This window comes from Rhipicephalus sanguineus, chromosome 4 (assembly GCF_013339695.2).
Source record: "Rhipicephalus sanguineus isolate Rsan-2018 chromosome 4, BIME_Rsan_1.4, whole genome shotgun sequence".
In the NCBI taxonomy this organism is placed as follows: Eukaryota; Metazoa; Arthropoda; class Arachnida; order Ixodida; family Ixodidae; genus Rhipicephalus; species Rhipicephalus sanguineus.
Genome location: NC_051179.1, coordinates 130,445,504 through 130,459,689, shown reverse-complemented (window position 1 = coordinate 130,459,689; position 14,186 = coordinate 130,445,504). Strand labels below are relative to the sequence as shown.

Here is a 14,186-nt window from a genome sequence, read left to right as displayed (position 1 = left end):
CAGAGATTTGTTGTTTTCGCAGGCGGCGTCGCTGATGAAGGGAGACGACCGTTTGCCATTGATATTCTTGATGCATGACCTGTTCCGGGAGTACGAGAGACGGCTCCGGCGAGGCCTCGTCCATTGGGGCATCGTCTTGTGTCTTGGGCGCATCTTCCATATTTTCTGTGGTGTTTGGTAGAAGGGCGACGTTGTCCGGGTTTCGGGTGATCGCAGCGACCAGGGTTGGGTTGCCTCCGCGGCTCACGAACGACGCATCAGCCGCCTGTGGGTCTCCGGCGCCCCGGCGTTTGGTGTAGGCCTAACCTTCCCGTCGGCAGCGCCCAGCGGGTTGGGGCTCTCGTTGCTCGTAAAACTTCGACTCGCCAAAAATTTTGGTTCGAATGAGTCGCCTGAACGTTTACGATGGCGCTCCACTCATCTCAGTGGCCTCCGGGAATTTCAACTGCTTGGGAAGTTCAATAGTCGCGGAGACGACGCGACGAACACAGCACCTCCGCCGCCATCTTGGAACCAAGAGCCAAGAGACAGTCAACGTCCGTTTGGAAGTGGTCCCTAGATTTTCAATATGCTTCACCTCATCACACCCCCGTATTGCGGAAAAGCCGCCTTTCAAGCTCTGCTACGGTCGCAAATGTAATAACTCCAGAAAACGCTGGTTTCAACATGGAGATGAAAGATGTGGCAGAGGTGGGGGCTCAATTAATGCTGTTTTGCACCTGAAATTAGGGCAGGAAGTCCGAAAAATAGGAAGCCGAAGCTTTTTAGCATCAAAAATTTCAGATGTTCTTATAGATCGACGTCTACGAGGCAGATTTGGAACTCGGACTTGAAGGAACCATGCCCTTGTCCGCCCCATCAGTTGAACTTCCACAGAAGTTGAAAGAGAAGGAGTGGCTGAGGAAATGGAATCTCTGCCTATCACGTGTAAAGTGTTGTCGGCAACACTTTGGTTGCACCAAATCATGTACATAAATACCATTCGGCCTCTGCATTGCCTCATTCTTGATAAGAAAGACAACTATGAAATATGACCGCACTAGCGCTTCATCAACCTAGCAAAAAGAAACACTTTCATGTTGCTATCTCACAAGCACATACTTAGGGATTCTCTGCAACTTTTTCTGTAATTTCACTTCGAATTATTCGAAAAATATTTGAGAAATATTCGAAAATTATTCGAAATTATTCGATTCGATTCGCACTCAATCTTTATTATTCGAATTCGCTTCGCACCCAAAATTTTGCTATTCGCACAGCTCTAATTTTTTTGTCACCTTACGGTCACGAAAAAAAATTTTTTAGACAACTTTTCTCAAATAGAATCGTCTGAAGAATTTAATTCAGCAATAAAAAAAATACACATTTTTGGAGTGCATTTTGCAAAAAAATTCGACTCTCAAAGGGTTCACAACTGCTGTGCCTGTTCAAGTAAATCCGTCAACTTGGGCTGTACCATAGTCATATCCTTGCTCTTATGTGCAGTGAGGTCAAGATGTGTAGCTTTATGGTTATTGCAAACATACCACATTGCAAACATACCACAGCCACACGGAAACGTATGTAATCACGCCCGGAGGAGCAATAAACAAGAGAGTCATAAGCAGTCACCCTTTGAGAGATTAGAAACCAGACAGTCATCAGCTTTGCGGGCTCGAGAAGTGATAACCACCCAAAGGACTAAACCGAAACCAGCCGAACCGTGTGCTTGCGCGCTCGGATGCGCAATGAAAGCCGGCGCACCGCTTTGTAAAGAAAAAAAATTCAATGGAGAGACATCGGCACATGAAAAACATTCCACATATTCCCGAAGTGTGGCAGCACATGCCAAGCCGGAGAAATGATCGAAAAAGGCGCGCATTTTAAACATACAGGCAATGGTACATGTATGGCGAAAACCCTCAAAGGGTTAAAGAAAATATTTCAGTTCACATTAGGGCAGCAGGAAGCTCAAAAAAAAAAAAAGAAGCAAGTGTAGTAGCTTGCAGAAAGAGCACATTATAACCTTAACATGTGGCACAATTACATGTAATAGAAGTGGTTAGGAATTTGCTATCTACATCTCACTTTTGTGTTTGCACATGCAAACGCTCAAAGAGCACCAATGAAATAGTATTTATTTCTGTTGTTCGCAATCATTTCATGAAAATGCACATATCCTGACCCTGTAGATATGGCAGTATGTAAAAATTAAGGTGGCATCTCCCTTCTGCACGTCCTGCCTGCACAGTTGCCACTTTAAACAAAAACTGGGACTGGTGGTCAAGATTCGGATCAATGGCACACTATGTAGCCCTGCCATTTTTTGAATGGCTGCACTTTTGCACACTTTCTATCACGCACATGTAAGAGGACACATGCGTGCACGTGCCATACAGTAGCACATTCCGGTGCAGATGCTCTAGGACTCACTTTCTTCAGATGGCGTGGTGAGCAGGGGGCCCCAGAGTCAGCATTCACGATTTCCTCCAAGATGATCTGCAAGGGAGGCACAGGTCACACTGATTGTTAAGGGCACTAGGATGCACAATGTGCAAGCTAGCAGTTTTACAGCATACAAGTGATCAAAATCAACGAAGGCGCAAGGTAATCCATCCCTTAACATTAGCACTTATATGTCTTTTGACGATCATTAAAAAACAGTAAAGGTTAAAAATGGAGTACAACATGAGAGAACTCCTTCAATCATAGAACGGTACATCTGATGTGACGTGACACTGCCCCTCCAGAACTTTGCATTGTCACACAGAATAGCGACGGTCCTGGTATGACAAGACTGCCGCCAGATTGCTCACCTATGAAGCTGTGGCTAGGTTCCATAGCTCGCTTGGAATGTCATGCCTACATTATATTACCATCTATGGGTATTACGAGTGATACAGTTCAGGACACGACAAATCCTCGAACAAACCAAAGGGTAGAGCTTAAACACAGGGCAGCTAGACTACATGTCCAAACACAACGGATGGCAATCAAGGAGCCCAGAAGACACCACCAGGAGTGACTGAGTCTTTATGGTAGACAAATCGAAGGGCTTCAAACGAATTAAAAGTGCCTTTCACCCTTTGTTAGGAGTGCTCATTAAATTAGGCAAGTTCCTCACTAAGTTGTAGCAATTGCTGACTACATTACCGTATTTACCCGCATAATTTGCGCCCTCGCATAATTTGCGCACCCCTAATATTTAACCAGCTTTGCTAAAAAAAAAATATTTACTCGCATATTTTGCGCTCCCCGCCCCGCTCGAGCCAGCTCACCGGCGTGCGCACGGGGAAACTTTGGACGGCCGCGGCCCGCGGCCCTCACCGAGCAGGCGAGCGCAGTCATACACAAGACAGGCTGCGAGTGCGAAGTCCCTTCTTCCGATTACTTCGTTCTATTCTCCGGAAACCGCCGAGACCGTACCAACCGTACCCGAACACCTAAACCTGTTCACCGGTTGTCGGAACTATTCGAGCGTTCTCCCGCCGTGAAATGCATGCACGCGACACGGCACGGACTACTTTCTGCATCGGAGGCGTGCGAGGGCCAGTCGCGCCAACATTTTCCCGCGCTGACCCTCCTCCTCAGCGTCCGCGCTGCGACGCAGCCTTCATTGATTTCGGAAGTTTAGGCAGTTTAGGTTTCGCGATCAGCCAGTTGCTATTTCACTGTTCTCTTGCGCTGGGCTACAAAAACTATTTAGCAAAATTCAAGCTAACTGTTATAGAATTTACCTACGGAAACGGGAACCGTGCCGCAGAAAAGTTCGCTTTTTAATACAAGACCGGGAAGGAGACCTTTCCGAGGACCGAAGCAGGGAAAGTTTCCTGCCGTTGAAGAGTACCTTTTCAAATATATGCGAGAGCTTAGGCCCACCGGTATCGCCGTGCCGTGGCACATCGTTACTCCCAGCATTGTCATGAAGAGCTTCAAGAAGACGCCTCAACGCACTCGACGGAACCAAGGACGACGCGCTTTGGAAAAGCGGTGACAGCGGCCGCGGCGACGATTCTCAGTCGGACTTCTCAACCAGTGATTCTGACTAGACCGTGCATGACCGAATCTGGCTGGTTAAAGTACATGCTAATTCTGTTAAAAACCGTTCGTTTGCGCTATAATTTATTTTCTTCTTTAATGTATTATATTGCGCGTGTTAGGACTATGTATTGTGCATTATTTCAGATGTGCTCGCGAAATCTCCGCGTAATTTGCGCACCCCCTTTCGGAGCTCCAAATTCGCGAAAAAGGGTGCGCAAATTATGCGAGTAAATACGGTATTTTGGCAACTGGGCAGTCCCCGCATGTCTTGTAAGCTGCTGTAACAGATTTGACTCTTAGTTTGTTAAGAATCCAGATGCTATGTACTATTATTCTTACACAACTTTTTTTTTTTTTACAAAATCAAGCTTTCACCAGCAGTCCTGGTATCATCTGCAATGTTTACGCGAATATGACAACACTCCCTATGGATGATACCATTTCGTTCCAGACTTCAGCCCACCTTCTTTCACTACCTTAGCCGAGTTTTTGCCCGTTAGTGCTAGGTGTCAGATTACAATAATCATTTCAACAGCCATCAGGATCGTTGTGTAGTGGCAACACGACCCCTGCATGCTCGACTGTTTATGAACCTTGAAGGCCACTGACCTGATAATGGTGACAAAGTGCTCACATCATACGACTACAAGAAAGGTTCATCTGCATGGCAATGACCATGCCATTGGCTCTACTCTATTTCACAAACATTGTACCATGCATAGAAGGCCAGCAATCATGTCAACCAATCAGTAATGAGATGAACACAAGTTCTTTTAATGAAAGCCAGAGCAAGATGTACCACTCGAGATATGATTGCACTACGGAAGTGGCAACGAAAACACACTTACTGTGGCAGTTTGCAAACACCTCAACAAGTAAACTGCTATGTGTGCCCAAGAAAAATAGCTTTTCATGCATATGCGTGAAAGACTCAAAACGGTCATGAACCAATTTTCCCAGTAATCACTAAATAACCTCAGTATTGAAGTTTACTGCCTCATGAACCAATTGCCACGATAATTTCTCAAATCTGTCAAGGACTAGTGTGGTTATAGGGGTTTGTCACCCACTTCAAGCGTCTTCTCTTTTATCTCGTCCCGACGAAAGCGCTGGAAGCTAAGCAGGAAGGGATGGCACGGGGGAAAGAAGTTACGTCACGTAGGCATCATGACCTTGAGTGCGCATGATGAAACGTGATGGCTCTCTCCCGTTGCGATTCTTGTGTGCAAGTGTGGCTCACTGTGTAATGTTAGCAGACTATGGAGCATGGCACTGGCACATTGTGGCACCCCGTGGCAAGAAGTGCATCTGGTTCAAACGCCACTCGTTAATTATGTCGGCTAAATACCATGCTACCCGCTGCTCGACGTCAAACAGTGGGCGTCGTCAGCTCCGAAGCAAGTGAGGACTGGCCTCTGTATGAAAAGACAGCGCCTGATAAAACGGCAACTTCCCACTCCCATTCTAAACTCTCCTTGCCGCGTACGACTGCAAGATTTGGCTGGGCTGTTCATGGCAGTGTCTGTGCTTTCCACAGGAAGTGTTTTTTCACCAAGCACGAGGGGTGCTTCATGACCGCTTTAAGACACTCCAAGAGAAGCGCAGGTTTATGAGGGTGACGTCATTGATGAACTAGGTCTAATGACAGGCTCACATTAAAAACAACAGTTGGCTCACTACAGAGCTTTGCATTTGACTAGTGCGGAATATCAATTGGTCTGGCTCAAAATGAAGCCGAGGTGAATAGTAAACAGCATCGAATAATTCTTAAGCAAATATCTTAAATACTCAGATTGGCATATATTTGATACTGGTGCCTGACAAATTTTTAAAAGGATGGTTCTTTATTTGCCAAAAAAGAAAACAATTTAATTTACGAAATGAGTTTGTTTTTGAAGTATTGTTTTTCAGACAAGTAACTGTATGGTGTCATTACCGTGGGTTATCCATGCATTTTTTTCTTTTCTTGTCTACCATATTTGGAGGTGTGCATTGTGCTCAGTGAAGCTCGGTACATTTTAGATGTTACCATATTTTGAGCACACAGCACTCTCTAAAACCTGAAAAGAAAAAAAAGAAATTGCGGTGCGAGTGATATGCATGCCTCCTTTTTAGGTGTGGTTTCACTGCAGCGCAAGTGCGCCTGTGAAGGTGGCTTCCCTGCAGCAATGGTTACAATGCCGTGAAACCACCTTTTCAGGTGGATTATAAGTGGGGGACAAAATTCGTATGTTTCGGATACTTCGAAAACATCGAACGTGAAAATTCGAGCTGAAGTGAATACAACGGTATTGAACCTAATAGTAAAACAAAAAAACAAAACAACAACGTCGAATATTTGCCAAAGCCTACATTTGACTATTCCATAGTGAGCTATATTTAGTGCAATCTTCCTTCTCGTTATTCATAGCTGCGAATAAGTCAGCATTAAAATATATTATCTCCTCTGTCACAAAGACGTCAGGGCTTGCCTGGTGTACACTTCCAATGATATTTATACTGCACAGTTGGAGTAACGTGGAGGAGGAGCCCTTCCTTAGGCTGGCTAACACAGACTCCACTACACGGACTTTGTGGGATGGATGAGGAGTAGCTGACGGCGAGGCACTATGTTATGGACAAACAGGCAGGCACTCACAGGGCACAGGACCAGCAGCATGATCTGCAGGGGCCAGGCCTGGGCTCGCCGCTTGTTGTTCTCCGCAAAGCTGTCCAGCACATCGAACATGCGGTCGCACGCATCTGGAAAAAAAGGACAGTGGCAGACGCTATTGCGGTCTGAGCAACATTATCAGGGACTTTAGAGAGAAAAAAAAAAGAAAGAAAAACCACACAGCTACTTACACCCTGCTGGCACAATTAATAATAATATCTCGGGTTTAACACCCAAAACCATGATATGATTATGAGAGACGCCGTAGTGGAGGGCTCCGGAAATTTAGACCACCTGGGGTTCTTTAACGTGCACCTAATTCTAAGCACACAGGCTTCAGACATTTTCGCCTCCTTCGAAAATGCAGCCGCCGTGGTCGGGATTCGATCCCACGACCTTCGGGTCAGCAGTCGAGCGCCGTAACCACTAGACCACCGTGGCGGGGCGCTGCTGGCACAAACGAAGACAGTGAAGAATAATGCTCACCAAGTTGCGTTAGCAGTGTAAAGTGAAATCAAGAGTTTGACGAAAACTCGTCTGCTCGGGAATCCTCGTGGTCAAAGGTGAAGAAATACGCCGACCTACCGTATTTACTTAAATGTAACGCGAGTTTTTTTTCCAGATTTTTGCCACCTAAAGTCGGCCCTCGCGTTACAATCAAATACCAAAACTACTGTTTCTTCTACCTGGACACAATGAAAAGTCACCCCTCGCATTACAATCGTGGTCGCATTACAATCGAGTAAATATGGTAATACAAAAAGTACTTTAAAATAAAAGACATTTCAGCTTCCGTATGGGGGCCTTGATCACAATTTGGTTTTAAAGTACTTTTTGTATTTGGTCAGAGCCTTTCTTTACCTTTGACCATCAGCACTGTACAGTGAACAGTGGGGCAACGATCTTCACAACTGTTACAAATCTCGGCGCTGATTCAACAAGCGCATCGTTAAGTGGTCCAGTCATCTCACAAGGCCTGTCTTTTTGCACGAGGCAATGGAAATTCTTTTATTATAGTGTGTGGTACCACTGCGAACGTCTCACATACCGAGCATTCAGAATCGGCACATTTTTGCAGGACAAATGTAACAATCTTGCCTGCATCCATGTGCCACTGAAAATGTTCATTTCAGGAACATTCCTGCAAGCAGCACTGCATGGCTGATCCCGGCCACAGTGAGGCTGTTTCTTCGCTGCCTGAATTGGCAACCATGGATAGCAAAACAAAACCTCACAAAAGAGCAGGTGACTTTGCTTGATGCAAGGATCTGCACATTCAGACGCTTTCTTTAAGAGTTCAGTTACGCAAGAACATTTTTCCTCCTGCAAGACAGACTGGCTTCCATATCGACTGAAAGCACCAATAACAGAATGTGAAAGGGATGTCAATGCTCACCTGCCAGCTCATCATTGGGCTTGTTTTGTAGCTCCATGAACTCGTGCGGATAGGTGTCCATCCAATTCCAAATTGCCTGCAACCAAAACAACAGTATCAGCAGACCCATTCATGGCACACTTCGTAACAACATGTTGAGGCGAGCAGCACAGAGCTTCTTTGGACGAATTTCCACGAAAGATTTAAAATAGGCAACCAGCCTTGCATACATGCATCTCTTTCTGGCATAATGTAAAATCTGATGATCCATGACTGGGGTACACAAGAGTAAGAAGTCAAGAGGCTGCATACTTTAAATGACTTTTGTAGCAGTCCCTTATCCTGCAATTCTGGTTACAGATGAAGAAGTAGGCACTCCTTGTCTGCCAGTGGAAGAGCCTCATTAAAAAAAGGAAAAAGCAGGAAATTCTTCCTGAGAAAAGCCCTGAAACTGTGTTCATTTCAATAGTACCTGCTCCCAAAACTGTATCAGCCTTAACATATTGAGAATGGATAAGGAAAAGCAGGCAGTGCTTAACAGTCGAGACATCAGAGTTCTATTTCACGTGGTCAAACACAATCTCCTTCAACGAGGTTAACAAGACATTTAAAAGTGCTCATTTGGAGCATCAATACTTTACTCAACAGTCGATCTAACTTAATAACATCGATGGCATTGGCCGCCCAACAAAATACACAGAATGTAAAGAACACGAGAAAGAATGGACAAAATAAAAAATTGAAACACCTCAAAATTATACAGGTACGAACGTCATTATAACAAAGTACAAGGGGGAGTTGGAGATTTCGTTATATTCATTATTGGCCTTTACTGCAGTACAGTAGAACCTCGTTGATACGTTCCCGCTTAGTACGTTTTCCGGGCTCCTACGCTCGAAATCGCGAAAATTAAAAATAACTCAATGCAGTTGCGTGTAATACGTTCCGGTTAATACGTTCCCGGAAAATACGATCATTCGGCAGCAACGTTGAGCACCGCGGAAAACTTTGGTCGTATAATACGTTTTATACTCAGAAACTCTCATTCAAATGTGCAAAAAGGGCCCTCTCGTGTACTTGTGAAGCACGAAGTGGCAGACAGCCGCTGCGCGGCGACGGCAGCTTCTCAGCAGTGCCTCCCCCCCCCCCTCCGCAATTGTCCCCTCCGCGTCTCTTCCGAATTGCTCGATCGCCACTCTCTGTCAACCACACACCGACCCGAAGGCGGGTGGAGACACTGGCCATCAAAATCTTCAAATGGCTTGCCGCGGAAACGCACATGCTGCCGCCGTATCGCCACCGCTGCACAACACGCCGCGACCCGTAACCATAGCAACGCCACCATTGTGCCCAGTGAATATGGCCGATAATTTCCCCCACACTTTTCTCCCGGAGCGCAATCGTTTTTGGGTTGCTCGTATTTCTCTGGCTGGGAAATTCTGCCTACCAGCGGGCCGTCAGAAGCTGCCAGAAAAGATTTGTTCTGGAAGATATCTGGAAGGTTTCTCGTTATCAGACGCCAAAACGAGACGATGCGCGCTCGCCGCCGTCTTTGTGAGGACTCGACAAATCAAAGTGCGGGCGCTTGGGGACTTCACTTTCGGTTGCCATTACGCCAGGCGTTATCTTTTAAAGCCCGTTCCGCCGTGCGAGATGGTGCGATTACGAGTGGCGGCGAACATAGCGCATGTCTCAAATTAAAACAGAACGCAAACTGATCAGCGCGAGTGTGCGACGTAGTATGCGATAGCCACGAACATCTGTCGCTTTCGGGGACGCTTATCACTTTCGCGAGATTTCGCATATCATGTTGTACCGCGATTGTGACGTGCACTGCGAAGAGTTGAGCTTGTTAAGCCTTTAGCGGGGCGGATTTTTCTCGCGGACGTTATCGTATCCCAAATGCGTATGCTTGAGAATATCACTTCTACTCTTCGGCAAACCTAGCCCCATATTTCCAAGCGGCAATGCAGAAAGAACCGACGCTCATGCGGCGCAAAGTTTCATCTGCTGACACGGAGGTAGCGTTTCTTCACGTTTACACTGGTTGTCAGAGAGTTCGAGTTTGCAATATTCGGGTTGTCTCGGGATTTCAATACACGTGACCACGACGCTATTTTTGGTCAGGACCGGAACTAGCTGGCTGACCTCTGGCTGCCAGCGAGACGCCAGGAGTTCGAAAATCGAAGAGACCCTCCATGTTTTTTGAGAAATAAATGTTTCTTGCCCTTGCACCTCAATATGGCCTTGTCAGCCTCAATTTTTACAGGATTCGAATCGTACGTTTTCCCGGATCGTGCGTTTATTTTCCGCGTTTTTTTTTCGCAAACGTATCAACGAGGTTCTACTGTATTTGCTGGGTGGCTACACTACTTAAACATTCAAAGGAAAAGATGGCCTCAGGCTTGCCATAGCACTACAGAGTCACTTATGCAAAAAAAAAAAGTTCAATGAAAACACAGCAAAAGAATCTCTGGCACATGCAACAGTCAACTTGTTTGTTAGCACTTGACATGACGACCATTACACGACAGCTGCCTTGTGTTCTAATGTGATGGTCTTTTGCTTACGCATTCCCCTTGGCTCATTCACATTGTTGTGAAACAGGCAAAACAGCAAGACTGACGGAGACAAAAGCTAATGTGCTGTGATGATTGATTGATTGAATTGATTGACTGATTGATTGATGATAAACACCTCCGTGACTGAGCGGCACACAGTACACAAGAAGCACTAGCAAGGCAACTGATCACATTGCCTGGGGAAAAGCGATGTAACAGCCATTTCTTTTGGTACGGGTGAAAGATTGCACAAAGGCACAAGGTAATCATTTGTTACATACATTGGCAGCATGATGTTACATCATTAAAATGAGGTTTTAAACACACGATTCTCTGTGAAGCTTATAAAAGGAATTCAATTTGTTTTGTTTTATTCGTTGGTTTGCTATATACCAGTTGATGTAACAAGGTTTGAGTGTACTCATGGGTTTTGGAGTAAAACCTTTCCTTACAGTACCAAGAAGAAAAGGGGAAAACATTATTTTTTTTAATATACTTTGGAAGAAAGTTAATTGCCAGACATAGACAAAAGGAAGAAAAAGTCAGCACTTTCTTTTTCCCCAAGTATGCGAGCATACCAACTTGTCCAGCTGACAGTAGTTATTTTTCACAAGCACGATGTAATGTGGCAGAATGAACACATTACAAGCATTCAGGCACTTTGCGATGAGCCCCTTACCTTCTCTAGGCTGCTCATGAGGCAGAGATGGGCATTCTTGCGCAATGACCGGAACTTGGAATTGATCTCTGCGCACATGTGAGAAGGAAGACCGGTTAGGTTATTACGAGGACAGAGTAGAAGATAATGAGGAGGTAATGGGCGTGCAGCTCCTCACCATTCAGCAGCTTGATTAGCCTGGCCACGTCAACATTGATGTGCTGGATGAGCTCGATGTCACTGAAGTCTGTCGTCTCCTCGTTGGCATTGGAGAGCTCGTGTAGCCTGCAGGGAGAGTGTCTACTGGTCGGCTGTTCCTCGACCAAGTATGACCGCACTCGGACTACCGTATTTACTCGTATAACACCCGCACTTTTCATTCTATAAAATTTAATACAAAGATGGTTATACACAAAAAGTAACTACAGAGGACCTTGACTTGCCACCAAACTAGTCACTAGAGGTCACTATTTTTAAATGTTGTGAGGTTACATGGTGATATTGCGCAGGTGTAACACGCATTTCTTGGACTGTCCAGTGGCGTAGCAGAAATATTTTTGGGGGGACGTTGTATGCCGCTGGTAAATAAGATAAAGAGAGCCCGTGCCGAAACAATATCTTCAGGCATTTTTCTATGACAGGAACCATTTTTGTCCACAAACTGACACTCTTTATATTTTTGTTCATACATTTTAACATGTCGATGCAGTGTGTAAATAGCATGGGCGAAAAAGAAGGCCCGAAGGATGGGGAAAGGGGGACATGCAGCACTCAGAAAATTTCTGGGGATGTCGTGCCCCTGAAACAACCCCCCCTCCCCTCTTTGACTACGCTCATGGCACCACCTGCATACCTTGTTGCCAGATTCAGAGAAGCTGTAATGCTTCATACATGAGTGCTGTGTAACTACTTTGGTGGAAAAGGTTCAGAAAAATTTGTGGCCAAAATCTAGACTCTGTTGCCATATGCAGTCATAATAAGGCGCAAGTACCGTATTTACTCGAATCTAACGCGCACCTTTTTTCCGGGAAAACGAGTCCAAAAATCGCATGCGCGTTAGAATCGAGTACCGAAAAAAAAAAAAAGAAACTTGGTTATCGTATTGCCATCGACATTTCAAAATGGCCGCCTCCTACGCGCCCTGGCCATTTCTGCCATTTTTTCAGTTCGTACGTGTGCTGAGGAGATTGTCATCCCGTTCTGCGTTCACATCGACGGCATGGAAGTGCCGATTCCAAATACTCGACTAGTGTACCACGATGCCGCATTTAAAAGAATAGTTATTACATGTGCAAAGAGACGGACGGAAATCGGGCCGCATCGCGGTCGTTTGGAGTTCCCGAAACGTGCGTGCGAGACTGGCGCAAACAGAAGCAGAAGATTTTTTACAGCAAAGCTTCGCGAAAAAGTTTTTGTGGACAAAAGCAGGGCCGGTTTCCCGAAATCGAAGAATGTTGACAGCGACGAGGACTGATCCATTACGCGACTCGTATCGCCGCCGTAGTGGTGACAGTTTTAGCGGCGAGGCCCGCTTTTTGACTTTGCGTTTTACTTTTTGAAACTTTAGTTCTTTAAAACCCAAATACTTGTTCTTCTGAATGTGCGAAGTTTGACTCCTACGGACTTTTTTTGTTCTTTTCTCTCATGAAAAATGGGTGCGTGTTACAATCGATGTAATACTTTTTTTTTTTTTTTTGGTCGCGGAAAGCGGGTGCGCGTTACAATCGAGGGCGCGGTAGAATCGAGTAAATACGGTAATGTACTGCTCGCAGCACGAACCAGTGGCAAGAGCAATTATGAAAGTGTTCTTCATGGCCATTCATTGCCGTCACTGATACTCAAAGAGTGCTGCTGAAGCTAACTGAAGCAATGCTTTTTTTTTTTTTTTTTAAGCTTTTTGCGTTTGCCTTCGTGTAATCACTGTGAATTAGCACGTCAGCCATGAGAAGTGGCAGCGACACAAATACGTTCGTCAGTTGATAAGTCCCGTGCTGCTGTCGCGGGGTTGTGCATTTTTCCATTGCATTACATATACGCAGCGATACAGCACTAACGAAAAAAAAGATAACAAAGGTAAGCCCCATGATGGAGAAATAAGAAACGCGTTTCACTTGCCTGCCTGATATGCGGTTGAAGACAGCGTTGAAGTTGTTGAGGCTCAGCGCAAAGAGAACCTTGGAGGCCAAGTTCTTGAGTGGCACCACCATGGGGCTATCCGGCATGTCGATAAACTGCGCAGCGTCAACACTTAGGCACACAGTGAGCCACTTCCATTCAACAGCACAACTGGGGCAAACAGATTGAGCTCAACAATTCCTGTCACGCTAATGAGGACAACACTGCACAGATCAGGACAAGAATATCGCTTGTCCTTTTGCAGCAGTCCGCTTTTCTTCGCTATGGTGTTGCCCTCGTTAGTGCAATACGAACAGTAAAGCATGAATAAACCATCCCAGCAGTGCACGTTGTTAAGACACAGTCCAACCATGGGTAGCTGTCATTTAATCGTTATTCACTAGGCATCAGCCCTGAGACCAGACAGTCAGCAGAGGATAGCAAGCCACTGCTAAATCTATGAATAGCACAATCAAATTCACTGCTAATTCCTGTAACAGTTGCAACTACGTATCTAAGAAATTAAAGCTTGCATGTTATAAGTGGCATACAGCAAACTTCAATAGTTTATGGCCTTCAGTATCCGATAAAACATTACTTCCACAAAATGACATACAAATTTCCAGACTGTACTAATCTGTACGCGAGCAACAAATCATCGCACAGTTTTACTCACTATGGCCTCAAATGCTTTACTCTATCTTAAAGTTTCGGTGTTGACAGTAAACATGCGTGCACGTTCTACACGCACAGGCGGTGGTAGCCAACGACGCTCGAACGACGGATGTCTTCACCCAGAGCCAA

At 45.4% G+C, this 14,186-nt stretch overlaps 1 protein-coding gene across 1 annotated transcript in view; it reads right to left on the bottom strand.

Moving 5' to 3' along the window:
• The window catches only part of LOC119390700 (neurofibromin), a 171,247-nt gene that overhangs the window by 144,272 nt on the left and 12,789 nt on the right, over window positions 1-14,186 (bottom strand). The window contains exons 5-10 of the mRNA XM_049415148.1: window positions 13,383-13,498; window positions 11,446-11,552; window positions 11,289-11,356; window positions 8,070-8,145; window positions 6,659-6,762; window positions 2,413-2,478 (exon numbers count right to left, since the gene is read on the bottom strand). Coding sequence (XP_049271105.1) covers window positions 2,413-2,478; window positions 6,659-6,762; window positions 8,070-8,145; window positions 11,289-11,356; window positions 11,446-11,552; window positions 13,383-13,498 — 537 coding nt within the window. The remainder of the gene's footprint in view (window positions 1-2,412; window positions 2,479-6,658; window positions 6,763-8,069; window positions 8,146-11,288; window positions 11,357-11,445; window positions 11,553-13,382; window positions 13,499-14,186) is intronic.